This window comes from Pituophis catenifer, unplaced genomic scaffold (genome assembly GCF_029215685.1).
Source record: "Pituophis catenifer annectens isolate HBS135680 unplaced genomic scaffold, rPitCat1.0.hap2 SCAF_1, whole genome shotgun sequence".
Classification (NCBI taxonomy): Eukaryota; Metazoa; Chordata; class Lepidosauria; order Squamata; family Colubridae; genus Pituophis; species Pituophis catenifer.
In genome coordinates this window covers 259,933,581-259,952,103 of record NW_027256881.1, presented here as the reverse complement: position 1 = coordinate 259,952,103, position 18,523 = coordinate 259,933,581, and the positions used below count along the sequence as shown (strand labels likewise).

The 18,523-nt window shown below is 37.7% G+C and overlaps 1 protein-coding gene across 1 annotated transcript; it reads left to right on the top strand.

The window, feature by feature from the left end:
- The first annotated feature begins 9,085 nt into the window (after positions 1-9,085).
- On the top strand, positions 9,086-10,451 carry FSHB (follicle stimulating hormone subunit beta). The gene is made up of 2 exons (XM_070957529.1): positions 9,086-9,247; positions 10,215-10,451. Exons 1-2 carry the CDS (start codon positions 9,086-9,088, stop codon positions 10,449-10,451), a joined length of 399 nt encoding a protein of 132 aa, XP_070813630.1.
- The last annotated feature ends 8,072 nt before the right edge of the window (positions 10,452-18,523 follow it).

The window sequence follows — 18,523 nt, the reverse complement described above, 5'->3', positions numbered from 1 at the left end:
GTGGAAGCTCCATTGGTTTGCAAGAATGCAAAGGTATGGATACCTACAGTAAAAGATGTTGGTATAAAATAGTTTTTAACTATATATTTTTCTCTTTCATAAACTTTGGGTTACAATTTCTTTGTAGGATCATTCAATCAATCAATCAATCAACCAGAATAGAGCTGGAAAGGTCCTTGGAGTTCTTCTAGTTCACCCCTCTGCTAAGGGAGAAGACCCTATATCAGTGATGGCTAACCTTTTTGCCATCGCGTGCCAGGAGAGGGGGGGCGGGGAAGGGTCACGTGCGCACGTGCCCACGCGCATGTGTGCGCAACCCCCTCCCCCTCCTCCCCGCTCCTGGCACATGATGGCCTGATAGGCCCGTTTTTCTTTCTTACCTGGTTCCAGATCCTCTCTGTGTATCTGGGAATGGCGAAAGCAGCCTTTCCCACTCCCTTGGAGGCCCTACGGAGGCTGAAAAAGCCCATTTCCCAACTCCCGGTGGGACAGGAAGTGACTTTTTTGCTGTCCCCAGCCTCTCTAGGAGTCTGTAGGAGCCTCTCTAGGAGTCTGTAGGAGCCTCTCTAGGAGTCTCTGGAGGCTGGGGACAGGAAAAAACGTCACTTCCTATCCCACCGGGAGTGGGGAAATGGGCCCTTTGAGCCTCCATAGGGCCTCCAAGGAAGTGGGAAAGGCTGTTTTCGCCGTTCCCAGATACACAGAGAGGATCTGGAGCCAGGTAAGAAAAAAAAACGGGCCTTCCCCGCCCACCCCAGGCCCTCCAGAGGCAGGAAACAGCCTGTTTCCCTACTTCTGGTGGGCCCAGAAGGCCCAAAAATCAGCTGGCCGGTGCGCGCATGCATGGCACGTGTGCCATAGGTTTGCTATCACGGCCCTATATCATTTCAGACAGGTACAGCCTTTTCTTAAAAACTTCCACTGAAGAGTGAAGAAATTTCATTGGAAACCTTTTCTTTGCATAGTGTTCCAAAGGGAATAACCTGGTGGGTGAGTTTGTAGTTCTTTTTTTTTTCCAAACAGAATTTTAAATGTAGCCTAAGCAAGTAAGATAGAGTATGTTCTTTCCTGCTTTTTCTGCCAGAAACTTTTTCTAGCAAGTGAAAAAATGCAAATGGAACTTTGTTATCAAACCCTGCACCAAGGGAACTTAGAGATAGATAGATAGATAGATAGATAGATAGATAGATAGATAGATAGATAGATAGATAGATAGATAGATAGGGAGAGAGAGCGGGGGGGAGATAACCACGTTCCCTTGGTGCAGGGTTCGATCACAAAGTTCCATTTGCATTTGCTAGAAATATATATATATGATCCAGGAGTGGGTTCTACTTACTTTTACTACTGATTCACAACGGAGCCGCGCACGCACACTTGCTGCACGCGCACGTGCACTCTTCTGCGCATGAACAGAAGTGTTTTGATGACATCAGGATCGGTGGGTGGAGCCTCCCACTGGTTTTACTACCGGTTCTATAGAACCGGTACGAACTGGGGGCAACCCACCACTGATATGATCATAACTGTCTGTAACCACATGGTGAGGAAGAAATTCCTAAATTTCCTTGTAGATATTTGAAAATATCTTCTCTGAGTAATCTTGAATACAAACACTCTCTATTGTTGCATGTAAGAATGCCCAAAGAAACCAGTAAACAAAGCACACTGAATTTAGTCCCGATCTCTCAAACATTGGTAAAGGAACAATCATTAAAATAGGTTAAAGGTTCAACTACTAAAGCCATTATTTCTAGCCTAGAGATTCTTCAGTCTTCTTACAGGGACCACTAGATGGCACTAGAATAGTCTGTTAAAGTTGTTGATTGTAATTGTCCTAATATTAATAGGCCTTGCAAAACTGCTTTGGTTCGCCTTGAAAAGGAGCTTTGTCCTCAAAGGCAAGGAACAAAATGTTCCTTCTGAATACCTGCAAAAGCTGGACAAGATTTCTGCAAAGAAAAACCTTGCCTGCCTCCTTCAAGCATTGGAAAAACAGTGAAGGTGGTAGACAAACTAAGCAAAGTAGATATACCTCGAGGGCTTGTGTTGCTTCATGAAGCAGCTTCAAGGGTTTTTTTCCTTGGAACTTCATGTAGCAAAATGGCCTCTTGACATTCTGCACAGCCTTAAGAAGTAATGATAGGCACAGTGTACAAGACCAAACTGACATTGTGGCTTTTTTTTTCTCCAGATTTTGCCACATATTTGATAGGCATCATTTGTCTAACTCGTGGATTAAGCACTGGGGATCAAACTTTCCCCCTCCTTTAGAAAGGTGATGAATAATGATTTTTTATGAAGACAATCATTATGACACCTGATTGTGTTGACTTAATTAACTATACCTTATTTATGATTTCATTTTTTTTTTACCGGTTGTCATTGATTTGGTATTCTATGTTTAAATTGTCATTTCCTTGTATTGACTGTAAGCTGCCAAGAGTCAATTGGTTGTGTCAGGATATATTATTTTGTCTAATAAATAGACAAAAATATAACTTGAAAAACTGCTCTGGGACTTCAAAGATCTCAGTTAAGGGGAAAGCCCTCATACCTCATCATTATAGGAAGTCACACTTCACCATTAGAGAAAGTACTTTAACAAAGCATTCACAAAAGAGAAGGAATGGAATATTTATCAAATCCCCGATTTCCAATAATGTCTCAATAATGGATATGTTATCTCCATTCATAGGTTGGCATCATACTCTTACCTTGCCTCATAGCAGCAATGGTTTTGGTAGACCTAACAAGTTTGAACAGAGTATGCTGTGTGCTATAATCAGCCACCAGGTGGTAGTAATAATACATTTTAGGCCACTATATATGGTCCAAGGGCTAAAAATTCTGCAGGTGGTGCCATCGTTTCCTCTGAAAATACAATAGAAACCTAAATATCTCCTCACTCAAGGTTGTCTGACATTTAGGGTGATTATTTTTTTTCTCAGTGAAATGCAATAGAAACCCAAACATCTCCTCACTCAAGGTTGTCTGACATTTAGGGTGATTTTTTTTTCTCAGTGAAAATACAACACAATTAAATCAACGTAGGGAAAATTCCAGTCATTGTCCAAATATAGCCATGATGGAGTTCTTTCCAAGCACCCCCTTTGTCTGATACTCCTGACAGATATGATGAAAAAAAATTGATCAGGGAAATCAGATTTCCCCTCTTTACTGAGAGATTTAGCAGTAAAATCTATTTTCAAACCTTCTACCACTTGGGGTATATTTGAGAGCAATTTGTTGATGGGGAAAGAATTGCTTTCTGCCCTCTACTGCCCTCTACTAAATACTGTTAAGCTCCCTACAACCTCATCCCTATGCAGTAATTGGTCTTAAAAAGAGTCACCATTGAACTTGAGATGTGTCCTTACCCATTGATAATGTGCTATTGCCTATGGCTTTACTAACCCTTTAGTAAAAGGCATTCTCTTTTACCCAAGTGACCCTGGACAACAACAGAGCCTTTCTATGCCACTCTGAACTGGAAACCATGAATCAAAGTGGGCTCCCAAATAACGCACGAGCAGCACAACCCAATGCAGAAACAAAAATTAAAGATCCAGATCAAGAGGGTCCCAAAATTCACAGCTATTCAGTCTTACAAGGTTTGAATCTGAGTCTTTTCTCTCCCTTCCAGGTTCCCGACACCAAAAGAGGGACATCAATTAGAGGAATGAAATGTACAACTGGCAGTATCTCAACTCATACCAATGGATGACCTCACCCAACAGACTCATGTAAATGTCAAACAGCAGAGCTAACAAACCCCTTGAAGGATATAATTGGAAATAAGTCTCTGTGTTAGGCAAGACTTAGATTCTGCAGCTAGTTTCTTTTCCTTTTCACAGTCAGTGCTCAGCCCACCAACACTAAAGAAACCAGCTTGTTTGCTTGCACACACACACACACACACACACACACACACACACACACAAAGAAATAGGAGTATCATATGCAGAGTAAAGGAGGCTCTTCTTTTGTGTCCTTTTTGGTAAGAAATTAGCCATTTAAGCATGGATGTCTAGCACAATCTGTGAAGATAAAACAATGACAAAATGTGCATCCCAGTGCAAAGCCTATCCTTTCATACTGGGTGTTCCAAAAACCATTTGTATTGTGATGTCACAACATGCTTTTATCAGTTACTCCCTCTCCCTGTCCCAGCTCTTCTTCATTTATGGGATCTAGGAAGTGGGCTATTTCAGGAGTAACTTCTCTACTTAAATCTGATTAGCACAGATGCTGATGTGATTTTAGCATCAAATTATAAAATCAATTTACTTACATGAGAATTTCAATAAATTGTGCTAGTTTAGTTAGATCTGATTTTGTTGAGATGTTTTATGATTTTATTCTCCTATCTTGTATTATATTGTTATATTCCTTTTAACATTATTTTTACTAATTAATTCTATTAAAGAATGTTTTACAGAATAAAAGCACTGCAGGTTTAGGAAAAAAATTAAAGTGATCAGCAATTTAGAAAAAAGGCAAGAAAAGAAAGAAAGGGGGAAGGAGGGAGGGCTTCCATTCTTCATTACAACACTTACAAATGCATTTATATTTTATCCCCTCTCTCCAAAGTTACATCATGGCTCCCTTTTCCCATATTATAACCTTTATAATCACCAAACCCATAAATCATGTCCATTTTTTCCATTTTCAGCAAAAAGTTCAAAAAGAGTTTCCGGTCACTGACAAAAATATTGTCTTTTATCTAATCAAATAATTTTGCCACCCCTGCAGAATATTTTACAATATTTCAATAAAATATCTATTTATACATTATATTGTAACATATGTCTCTTGTACATTGCCCTGAGTCTTTAGGATAATGGGCAGGTTATACATTATTTCAATGAATATATTAAATAATAAGTTGCATCCTCATTATCTCTCACCAAGGTCAAAGAAACACGAAAAGGGAAAGGGACGTCACTTTTTCTCCTGTCCTCCCTTTTGTCACCATTTATGGTTTGAGATTGAACATACATGGTGGAGAAACTTCTACAGCTATGTGATGTTGAATCCAAAACAGAATGGCACAGTGTAAGATATAGGCAAATGTCTTGATATAAAGCTGCTGCAGAAATTTATTCTCCATGTACATGATTTATACAGCAACTAATATGTTACATTTTAGTTTCAACTAGGTGTCACAGCTCTGGGTTGCAAATATCCCAAACATCATGAGATGGCAGCAAAAATTAAAGATTTCTATCTCTTTATTGTTATCTGGTGGTTAAGCAGAGTTTTGCATTCCAAATAATTCCCAAATAGAATATCTGAACAGAGCAGATGACTTGGCTAAACCTAGGCAGTGAACTTCGCCTCTGATCTTCTCTTTCTAAAGTACATTCTACCTATCCTATCAAACTGTTTTTTAACATAAAGCACTAAATATAGACTAATATTTTTTTCATTCTTATCTACCATAGGGCAATTTAATATCCTTTTTTTCTTTTTCAAAATCCATATGAGTGTCCTGTTCCACATTTTCCATGAAGGACAGCTTTCAGATATAGACACTATTCAATTTACCAGAAATACATCAATTTTACAATATCTAAAACATAAAGCATTGTTTCAGTCCTAAGTCTCTAAGGCCTTAAACTGAATCCCTGAGTACTTGGTTTATTACATCCAAAGGCATTAGTAGAGCTAATATAAAGCTTGGGGGGGGGGATAGGATAGGAAAGGTATTACATTTGATTGTATCAAATCTAATGTTTATGTTCTTGTAATGACAAGTATCATGCTATCATACATATTGAGATTTAAGTTGAGTGTCAAATATTATACTTGCTACTCCAGTCTAGTATGACTAGTCTTTTTTTACCACTTCAGAATAACCGCAGGACTGCTTATTTTCTGTAATTCAAAAACCAGAAGTGAAATAAAAACAACTCTGAAATTGGACAGCTGCAGATCATGTACTTTTGAAATAGCATCATTATGGGTAGGAGAACTAAAGTACTATATTGAATGTTCACAGTTAGTGCCAAAGTTGAATTAGGAAATGTAGCCTATATAGAATAATTTTGTTAAAAGATGAAAATAGTTTACCAAGTATTGGCATCGGCTGTTCAGCAGCTGTTTCTTAAAAACACATATTATATTGAATGTTTCTCACCGCACATATTTCTGCTCATTTTTTTTTTATTTCCTAACTCACTATTGCCAAAAGTTTCTAAAAGTGCTCTAGGCTTGAAAGTGTTTGGGTTATCTATAGAGAAAAATTGTTTCATTGTTATAAAATTAGATGCTATGGCAGCAAATCATAGACAAAAAAAAAATACTAATAGTAGCGTTAAATGTAGACTTTGGGCTTTAAATTAGATTCATGTTTTACATTGGATTCATGTTTTAACTGGTACCTTTAAGTAAATAATTTTTACTTAAGATTTTTCACTTTTTTCATTATTGAATTGAAGGTCTACTTTCTTCCTTGTGGTTTGCAGATACACGAAATTAGGGTAGTCAGCCAAGTTTTCTATGGGGTTTTATGCTTCTTCAAATCTCCAGATCCTAAATGCCAGTTTAATTGCTAGAGGTTCCTTATTTCAGATGGGATAGTCTTATTCTGAGGAATTCAATTTCCTGGAATAATATGTGCAAAGTATGTGTAATTTCCACAGCATACAGCAGAATGGATCTCAGAATGGCATCTGAAATATCTGTTTAAATGAAACAATTGAATAGAGTCAGAGTGTTGCAAGATAAGCCTTTCTTCACTTTTCAAAAAGGAACCAGAATGTCCCAAATCCATGGAGTTGCTTGTGCAAAATGGGGTCTGTGAGTTCCTGTGGTGTTTATAAAAGAGAAATCAGGAAACAATGATTTTTCAATGATTACTGACTCTCAACCAGATCTCCCTCTTGAATAGATATCAACTGCCTGTGATCACTGAACTTTTGGAGTGTTTGTGAAATGTATGTCATGAAATCTTCATTAAATTGGACCTCTGTGGGGTTCACCATTTCTTCAGATTGTGTACCGAGGAAGATTAACCTTCTCTTAAGATTTTTACTGATGAAATCCCACAAAATAAACTTTAAAAAGGGGTACATCTGCCCAACTGAAATTTGACTCCAGAGTTCAGGTCAATGGGGCAGTTCTAGAACTGATGAGGTGGTACCTTGCTCACTTAAGATATCTGCAAAGTTGGGTATGTTTAGTTTGCAAAGAAAGTGGAGGTATCAAACTATTAACAAATATCTAGAAATGCAACGAGATCAAATATGTTCTTTGCTAAAAGTGGGGGCAAGATGCCAGGCCATTACATATATTAATGAATTGAAATTTAAAATTATCTCAACTGAATATTAGGAGAAATTTTCCTCTGCTAAGCAATGGATCTGCTGAGGAATGAAATATTTTGCCTAGAATAGTGATGGATCTCCCATCACAGTATGGTTCCAAATTGTCATAGCATGTGGGAATGAGCTTGAGAGACAAGAGGAAGAACCACAGACTGGACAACTGGCATGCAAAAGATGGCTCAGCCTACAGACGGAAGATTATGAAGAAAACATTTTAGAAAAGATATTCCATAGTATTCCAGAATGTAAAAGGAAAGGAGGAGAGAAATTACAATATTTCAGTCTTGTAAAAAATCTTTATAGTCTAACAATAAAGATAGAGCTAGCACTCTTGGTTGTGCCTCTTGTCTAGTCAACCTCACAAAGGTAACACAAACATGGGCAGCTACTTTTCAAAATTGATTTCTGGGCAAGGTGTTGGATTAAATAATCTATAAAGTTGATCAAAGTCATATGTTCTTGATTATATCCCTTCTTTTCTATTTATCTTTGCCTTTGGTTTTGCTGTTTCAATCTGGGATTTGCTTAATAGTTCATATTTGGATCCTATTTCTGCTCAACCTCAAAAAGTCTGTCTTTTGTATGTTGTATCTGTTCAAGAACTTTGACTTCCTCATAACCTCAGTTGCTTTCCTGCTTAGCACAGTCGATTGGGATAAGACAGTTCCATGTAGCACATTACAGATTACAGCAGTTTAGGGCCAGAACTGTATAGAATTCATTTGAAACCATAACTCTGGTCCAAATTATCCTATTTTAACCTTAGGATTGTTTTTTCTAGATAGTTAGTCCAAATGAATATACTATCAAATAGAGGATTTAAAATTTGGGTTTTGAAAACAATAACACTCCATCCTTAAGCATCCTGGAGGACAAGGAAAGACAACATCTGCATAATTGCTAAGAAAACAATGCTTGTAATTCATACAATTTTCACTTTTCTATTATTGTACAATATATTTTTGCTCTTTGAGATTCACAGTTTTCTTCGTGCAACCATTCTGTCTCAGAATTCTGCAGTCCCGGCACATATTGAAAAGGCCACCTTGGGGGAAAACTACTCTAAATGCATTATTTTGCTAATAATATCCCTGTTACAATATATATAAAGAGGTCCTGTCATGTTTTTTTTTTACTAGTAATTTGCATGACAGCAATAATGTTCATGGTGTTCTTTTTACAAGGTTTGTCTCGGTGTCTGGCTCTAAGTTCATGCTCTTTCACCAGGATTAAAAATAATGTCAGCTGTCTAATACCCTGTAAATCCTTCAGGTGTCAGTTACTTCTGATTTTGTATAAAAAGGACATTGGAGTCTTTCTGCTTTCAGCAATTAATTCCAGCAACTCATTCCAGCAAGTCTAGGACAGGTAATTTTTCATCAGATTCTTACTTTTCATTGTATAGCAAATAACAAACTCTTTACAAAAGTGTATTAAAAATACACTTTACAAAAGCTTTTTAAAAATACTAATAGTAATCATATTTGCTGTCTCTTTTATTAATTGTATTCTTTTTATAAAATAATCTTACAAATAAAAAAGATTGTTCATCTATTACTATTTGTAATTATTCAGGTGTTAAATGGTCTTCTCTTTCTTACATACAGTATAAACGCAATACTGAATGGATGTCTTATTGTCTAACTATAACTCTAAAATAATTTTCCTGCTCAAACATGGTAATTGACTATTTCTAGAGAACTCTGCACTCCTCTGTTTAAGTGTTCCTAAATTCTTGGATTTTGAATTACAGGATGAAGGCAACCACCCTCTGTGCTTTGTTATTTTTTTGCTGGAAAATGATTTATTGTCAATCCTGTGAGCTATCCAATATTACAATAGCCGTGGAAAAGGAAGAATGTGGCTTTTGCATCCTGGTGAATGCAACCTGGTGCTCTGGCTACTGCTTCACGAGGGTAAGAATCCAAGAAAGTCGGGAGGGCTAAAAAGAAGTAAAGTATTTCCCAAACATTGTAGATATAAGCCATACTTCTAACAATTTTTTCTGTCAAGTTCAGAAAGTGGTGATATGATTTTAAGATGCATGCAATATTAGTCCAGTGGAAAATCCTTTTGAATAGATGTCTCTACAGAGCAATTCTATGCATTTTATTCGGAAAGAATGCCATTTCAAGCATGGACAAAATTGCCACTTCATACATCAAATCTTAGCTCAAGTTCCTGGAAATAATTTTCATGAAAATCGGTAGGGTTTAATGTTGAAATAAAAATTCTAACGGCCAAGAGCCTAGAGAGATATTCCTTGTTTGTATAGTTCTGAATGATGTGGCATTATGACTGATCTCCTAGTGTAAGAATGCTTCTGGGGCTGCTACTTCCTTGTTGAAGATCTATTTTATGAAACAGAAGATAAAAAAAATAATATTTATATATTTATCACATGCAAATATAAATATATTTCTTATATGAGGCAAGTGATGGAGATCAGTAGTTTCCTGAATTCTATTGACTTACTGGCATGAAATAGCTGAACTCCAAGGAAATGTAGACTCTAGCTGGAATAAACAAATAAACAAATTATTGCTTTTTTGGAAAAATACTTTTATTTTTCTTATTTTTGTTATTATTTTAATTGTTGTTTAATTTCAGGAGTTGCATGTTTTCCTACAGTGCATTTCCATACAGCATTGCCTCCTAGATAACAGAACTGGAACAAACAGTCTTGTAATAAATATATATATATATATATTATTGCAGACTCTAAAATGGAACTTAGATGTGATTTAACAAATTGTGAAAGTTTCGTAATATGATAAACTTGCTTGATATTGGGTTTAGATCTGTGCCTAGCAATAACAACATGTTGGGATTTGCTACTTCGGAAAGGCTAATAACTTTTCTTTTGTTTTCTCCCATAATTAGGACCGAGCTAATATGATCCTTCCACAGAAACATGTCCAGGAAGTCTGCACATTCAAGTCAATTGTATATGAGACTGTAAAGATCCCAGGTTGTGCTGACCACGCAGAATCCTTTTATTCCTACCCAGTTGCGACAGGATGTCACTGCAACACCTGTGACACCGACATTACCGACTGCACCCGGAGAGGCTTGGAGCCAAATTATTGCTCCTATGGACAGCCTCAGATCATGGAGTGAGGCTTCATAATGTTCTTTGTAATGTTTACTTTGTGAAAAACATTGTCAACAACAAAAGCCTGTAAAGAATATATGAGAAACGATAAAGCATTAAGCCAGCCCACCCACTTTATATCCAAATTGCATCCCTCTTCAATATCCAGCCAGAGCACTTCAGTGTTGTCTCTGACACTGCAATGTTTAATGGCCTTTAAGGTTCACATCTTCCGAGTTTAAGCAGAACCATCCTTCCTCCAGTTCTAATTTTTTTTCTTCCCACTTCCATTAGACTAGACTAGACTAGACTAGACTAGACTAGACTAGACTAGACTAGAATAGAATAGAATAGAATAGAATAGAATAGAATAGAATAGAATAGAATAGAATAGAATAGAATAGAATAGAATAGAATAGAATAGGATTCAGCTATATGTAATGCATAGCAGGGTTAGTAGATAGATTAGATTTATTGATTTCTAAGAATCTTGCAATAGATGAGCTATTATTTAACAATAGCAGCAACAACAACTGCCATATAATGGATCCCTTCCCTGAAATTGTTACTGCCTGAATGAAGAAAGCATAGGATAATCACAGTAGATTTTGGAGAGAAACAACAGTTCTGATGCTCTGAACAAATCCTTGAGTTTGTAATTCTTTTGTACTAAACTTCTGTGAATTTTGGGCTTCTAGTCAAAAAGAAAAATGCTAGCCAAACATTATTTACTGTTCCTATAGCTTAAATACTGTATTGTGACTTTCTGCATATTGAGCACACTATTTTTGGTATGGCATTCCCCCATCCCCCCAAAAATCTGGAATAGTAATGAAGTAGATTTTCAGACTAAGCACGTGTATCTAGTTAGATAGTTGCATTAAGTTGTAAGAAGACTCTGTATGAAATTTTCAATGTCCACTGAAAATGTCCATTGATTTGTTTCAGACACTTGGTATATAACCTATTCAATGTATATTTAGATCTGTCTCTGTAAATAAATATTTCTTTGAAATAATAAACATTTTATTTTGTTGCACTTAACTTATGTGATTCTTTTTTTAAAAAATGTGAAAACTAGTAGCAAAACATCTGATCATGCCTTTCTAAAACAATTTTCTCATGCTGTAGAATCTAACAAACAATTTCTAAAAAGTCAAGGCATGTTCATTCCTAATTTGCTCCTTTCCTGTGTCTACTTTTGTATGGTGAATGCCAACCTGTCATGACATAAATTGATACCTGATAGATCAGCCTCTTCTGCCTGGGGCTCTGTACTCTTTTATGATTTTCTATAGAAATCACAGAGAATGTATTCTTATGGTTACAGATCGCAAATGCCTAGGATATTCTAGGATAAATTAATTATTTAGGTTTTTCCTCCCAAGGTCAGAAAAAAAAGCTCCAATCTTAAAAAAATTAAATATGGTTTCATTACCTTGCCAACTTCTCTTACAAATGCATCAGAAATGTGATAAGGCAGGGATTTTTAAATTTAATTTTATGTATTAATGCAATTTAGAATCTGAGAAACTATAAATGACTCTGGGCAGCTTATGCTACACAAAAAGCAAAAAGAATAAAAATTAGGAAACGGTACATGCATCCAGAAGACAAACTTTCTACAACATCAAGTCCAACAAGGCTCAAGCACCCTTCTGCACTAATGCCTGGGAGAACATCCACATCTACAATGACTTCCTGACTGTCATCATGATGGAATCTGTACAGATCATGGGGCGGAGGGGGAGGAGAGGTTACATACAGAGAAGACACATGGAGAAGGCACACTTCCTATGTCACAATAGACGTCACCATGTAATTAAAGGGATCCAAAGCACATGCCTGATTTCACTGGACAAGCATAAACATTTGAAGAAGGTGATCACTTAAATGACCCAAAGTATGCAAGGAAGTCTTTTAAAGATGATAACTAGTACCTTGAATTGTAAGAGCTCCGGTGCACAGTGGTCAGAATGCAGTATTGCAGGCAAATTCTGCACACAGTCTGGAGTTCGATCCTGAACAGCTCAAGGTTGACTCAGCCTTCCATCCTTTTGAGGTCAGTAAAATGAGGGCGCAATATGCTGACATTATAAACCAACCAGAGAGTGCTATAAAGCACTGTGGGGAGATATATACATTTAAGGACTAGTTCAATTGCTGCCCAGAAGTCAACCAATGCACTCATGAAGGTCACATGTGAGGTCACATAGGCATATCATGGCATGCCCATCATTGCCTGCACAGCTGCATTATGGACCAGCTGTAACTTCCACAGTAAGTTTGTAGTAATCCATTCATGAAGAGAATAGATTGTGAGTGATTTTCTGAGGGCCCTCCAAATCCTGGAATAGGCACAATAGATGAATCTGTAGAAAGGCCCTCTTGGCTACAATTACCAATTGCTCTTTGAGCAGCAGCTGTGATTCAACACAGCCAACAATCAGAAAGTGTTTTCACCACAGCCACTGACTGATGGTAATCTCTCCAGTACCAAATCAATCACAACAGTCACAAGACAAAAAGCAAATCCAAAATGCTACCACAGGTAATGATCAGTGACTTCAGTGACTTGAGATAAGTCCATAATTACCCTGGTGGCCATGAATTCCTAAGTTGCTCCAGCTTCAATGTTACCTGGTAGTAAGTTGATATTGTCAAGGACTCACAGGCTTGAGGTTTCCATAACTAATGGAAACCAGCAGGTTGTAAAGGAATGATGCAGTGCAGTAGGAAGAGAAATACAAAAGTGGCCGTTCCAATAGTTCCCTAGAGCACATCTTCAATTAGAGCATCTCACATCCAATTATCTGCCATGCCATGAAGGCCCTCATTGACTCCCAGATAACAATAACCAACATATTCCACCCTTCCTTAGATTCTCAGTTGATCCCCAGCCTGAAACCTGGACACACAGATTTCTGATGAACTCAGCCTACAAGTCTACCTATGATTTGGTTATAAATGCCATGTCAGATTATCAAATGTGATTAAAAAACAGAGTCAAAGTTCTCTAGCCTTGTGCCACAATTCCAATAAAGAGAAAAAAAATATTGATTCCTAAAATTAAAGCATCTTCTTTTCATTGTATATAATGGAAAATAAATAAACACATAAAAAGTAGATTTTCTATGAATATTTACCTCCCCACAAAAATCAAAAGAAAAAGAATAACGTATAACGTATAACACTAAATAAATAAGAGTATATAAATAGCGAATACTGCAAGAATAAATATATGTGAAAGAAGCTACAAAACAGTAGACAAACGTAAGTGTTGCAACTATACTGTATAGCCAAAAGAAGGACAAAACTAAAGACATTTTTGCTAAATATGTGCACATATTGATATATATAGAAATGCACATTTGAAAATAATTGGGTAATGTTAAATTGAAATGCAAAAAAATGCAATATATAATATCACAGAAGGGATTATAGACGGGGTGAAATCCAATTTTTTTCCCTACCGGTTCTGTGGGCGTGGCTTGGTGGGTGTGGCAGGCGAAGGATACTGCAAAATCTCCATTCCCATCCCACTCTGGGGCCAGCCAGAGGTGGTATTTGCCGGTTCTCCAAACTACCGTATTTTTCAGAGTATAAAACGCACCTTTTTCCCCCGTAAAAGGGGGTGAAAATTTAGGTGTGTCTTATACACCGCATGTAGCCCGCCCACCCACTGCCCCCCCACTTTTTGCCCTCTGCCTCACAGCAGTTACCTCCTTGCAAGCAAACAGCAAGAAAAAACAGCTCTTTTCAGCTTCAGCACAGCCTAATTAGCCCAAGTTGATTGGATTGGCCTCCCGACTCTCAGCTGATTTGCTCTCAGCTATTTTGCACAGGGCTCTGCTGCTTGCTGCAAAGAGGTAAATTGCTGGAGCAGATTTTTTTTCCCCTTCTGCTAATCAAGTTATGCTGAAAATGAAAATGAAAGTAAAGCAGGCTGTTTGCTGCAATGAGGCAAAATTGCCCAGAGGCAGGGGCAGATTTCTTTTTCTTCTTTTCCTCACCAAAAAAGTTAATTGCATCTTATACTCCAAAAAATATGGTACTCAAAATTCCCGCTACCGGTTCTCCAGAACCTGTCAGAACCTGCTGGATTTCACCCCTGATTATAGTCCATATGACCTGTATACATATTATATGTGCTATTGTGTCATGGGTTGCTAACACAGTAGCAGGCCACTTTATCTGAATGCAAATGTCCCAGATGCAATCCTTGCTGTTTCCCTGTAAGGCTGCGAATGTTCTGTCTAATACTTATTAAGCTGATGTATTGCTGACAACAGTGAACAAGAAATACATGATTTCATTCAATGGTTTGCTATGTACATATTGTATTTATGTTCCTAACTACTGCTATGCAATACCTTTGCTCTGCTTTCCCAATTTATATGTATCTCTAACTGGCCATGGATGGGACAACCTTTGGTCAAAGGACTGTCTTTGTATTTCAAAATGCAAGGATTTATATTGTAATTCTTATGAATAAAATTAATAAAAATTATGTTTGCTGTGATCAGGTGCCCATCAATATATTCCTCTTAATGTCATTTCTTCCTGTTTCATTCACCCTGTTCCATTCTCCAGAGAAGCAAAGCTCAGTTGTGAATGGTAATCAAAAGAGCAAGTTGCACAGGTTCCACTAAAGAACGGAGAGGCACTTTCCATTGTTACTCCAGAACATAGGGAAAGGCTGACAGCCTCACCCATTTTATTTCCTTCTGGAAAGAAACCAAAAATACATCCACAATGGAGAACTTAATCACTTATTTGACCCAACATGGCAATGCTATTGTAAGGCATTAACCATATTAAAGGTAAAGGTTCCCCTTGCATATATGTGCTAGTCGTTCCTGACTCTAGGGGGTGAAGAGCCAGCACTGTCCAAAGATGTCTCCATGGTCATGTGGCTGGCATGACTAAACGCCAACGGCGCATGGAACCCTGTTACCTTCCTACCAAAGGTGGTCACTAATTTTCTCCTTGCATTTTTTATCTGCTTTTGAACTGCTAGGTTGGTAGAAGCTGGGACAAGTAACGGGAGCTCACCCCATTATGCAGCACTAGGGATTCGAACCTCTAAAGTGCCGATCTTTTGATTGATAAGCTTAGCGTCTGAGCCACTGAGCCACCGTATCCCTTATATTAACCATATTACCAGGGTGGTTATCCTCCAGTTTTATATATGCCATCACCTGTCAGGAATGTGCCTCAGCTCCCTTCCTCATTATTTAATTTTTGTCCCATGATATAGTCAAGAGATGGTGGGTGTTCAAAGTATTAACTATTACACATGTTTCTTTCCGAGAGATTGGCTGTCATTAGATTATCCAATTCAGTCTGTTGTCTGTGGGTGTTTCATCTTCTTTTTCATTTCTTGTCCCGGCAACTTGGCCTTGATTTTATAGCTGGCTCAGCCAATGATGATTAATGCTCCCCAGACACCTGGATGAGAACCTCATGTATCAGTCATAACATGCCTAATTAAATTGTTGGTTTAATCCTAACCTTCTTCAGTACAGAGAATTCCACATCAGACAACCTTCATTTGATTCTCCTTCCCACGTTGTTAGAATGGATGGGATTAGTTAAAAAAAATAGTGAAAGTTGAGCTTCTGTCTGCTCGGTTCTGAACTACCAAGGTATTCATAAGGTCTTATTACAAACAGTTGGGGAAAACCTGTTTTCTAATCATTACATTCCCATTGCCTCAGATACTGCAATGATATATTTTGACTTTTTCCATAATGCAATTTATGCATAGACGGTACCCACAAAATTCACAAGATTTCCACAAATTGCCATCAAAAAGAGGTGTTACAAAGATAATCTGATAAAAGATTGGGAATGTGGGGGGGAAAGGAGCAAATAAATGGGAGATTAGAATTTTTCATCTTCTGCAGTAGCATACTACATTCTTTGGGCAAGCTGTTTCAAGGCATTTCCTAAAAGGTTTTCTCTTTTAGCTTCAAAGTCTGAAGAAAACTGGGAAAGGACGAAGGTCGCTAGCCAAATAACGGCATATGAGCAAAGAGTCCAAGATTTATATTATGATATTTTGGGTACAGGCTAGAAAGGAATTATATCTGAGTTACCAATGTCGATTACTGGCTACATGGATAAAGGGCATGATTACTTGTTGTTATGCTTGATATCAGTGGTAAAATCCAACTTTTTTTACTACCAGTTCTGTGGGCATGGCTTGGTGGGTATGATGTGGCTTGATGGGCGTGGCTTGGTGGGCGTGACAGGGGAAGGATACTGCAAAACCCCAATTCCCTCCCCACTCCTGGGGGAAGGATATTGTAAAATCCCCATTCCCACCCCACTCTGGGGCCAGCCAGAGGTGGTATTTGCCAGTTCTCCAAACTACTCAAAATTTCCGCTACCAGTTCTCCAGAACCTGTCAGAACCTGCTGGATTTCACCCCTGCCTGATATGCTGCTAGTTCTGTTATTCATAATAATCAAATGTTACTAAAAGTAGGTATCTCCATTAAATTAATGAAGGAGTATACTGCACAGAATGCCCCAGATGAAATCTTGCCATCCCTGGTTTAGGAAAGGATCAAGTAGCAAAGAATGTGAAAAATCTGCCTGAATTTGTAGAAAATTATAGCAAGCCAAAGTAGAAACCTTGGTATAAAATGCCCAGAATAATCTGACTTGGTAAAAGGGCTTATTTTCTAAAATATCTGAAGTCTTGAAATGGTGAAGCAGGGTAGTTTGAGATAATGATATAAAAAGATTTGATGTGATATCTTTGATTATTTATAATTGGATTGTGACTAGTAACATTTTTGGAGAACAGGATGAAACTGCACCAAATTTCTTCAGACTGGGCTATGACTTCCCATTTCATTGATTATTGAGAGTATATCTGGAATAATATGCTCCAATAAAGTGCTGAAAAATTATTAATGGTCCAAAATAGGCTCTTAGAGTGTATTAGTATGATAGAATGAAGACATAAGCAATGTCCTGGATGTCCCAAAAGATCATTAAATTGGAATTTCATTTCTTCTACATACTCAATCTAGAATATTTATGAACTACATAAAGCAAAATTCCTAGGAGTAGAAGCACTAACAAATGACTGGCATCTTGACTGTAACAGCAAATAACAAAGTAATGTTTGCTATTAAGGATGCTGAAGGCAAAGTGCATTATCTAATAAATCAGTAAGTTGCTAATTTTGATACTCAATTTTATTACATTGAATCAAGGGTTACTGAGGATGAAATTAATCATTTTTAAATAATACAGCTGTTCCAAAGAGAACACATAATAAAGCCTTTTTTCTAGCTGTGACTTCATCTCCAGATAATAACATTTCATAATATTATGAAAGCAGGAAAAAAAAAATCCCCATCATGATGACCCACTTATTGAATGGTATAAGACAGGGGTATCAAACGCAAGGCCCGGGGACCAGATCTGGCCCATAGGGTGCTTAGATCGGCCCATGGGGCTGCCCTGGAAACAGCAAAAGACCAGCCCGCGGTGCCTCTGCCAGCAAAAATGGAGCTCAGGAGGGCCGCCCACAGCCCTCCCAAGCTCCGTTTTTGCTGGCACAGGGTTGCAGGAGGCTGTCACAGCCGAAAATGGAGCTTGGGAGTCTGTTTTCGCTGGCAGAGTGCTTGGGCCACCACAAGTGCCCCCGACACAAGTGATGTCGAGCTGGCCATGCCCACCCTGGCCATATCCACCCTGGCCACATCCACCACCACCCTGAGGTCAAACACAAGCCTGATGCAGCCCTCAATGAAATCGAATTTGACACCTCTGGTATAAGATATGTGCTGATTTTTATTGTTGTTATGATTGTTCCTCCATTACTGACAGTTTATAAACCTTTTTTGGATGAACTTCATTCATTAATTTATTAATATCATTATATTTTTCATTAGACAGACTAAGTGGCATATATTATGCTAGTCTGACCTGGATATAGAGATTGATTGGGAGTATGCTGGGTACAAACTAAATTGATGAATAACTATGGAGATTTTCCTAAAATAATATTCAAATAATAGTGTGTGTGTGTGTGTGTGTGTGTGTGTGTGTGTGTGTGTGTGAAATGAAACTGGCAA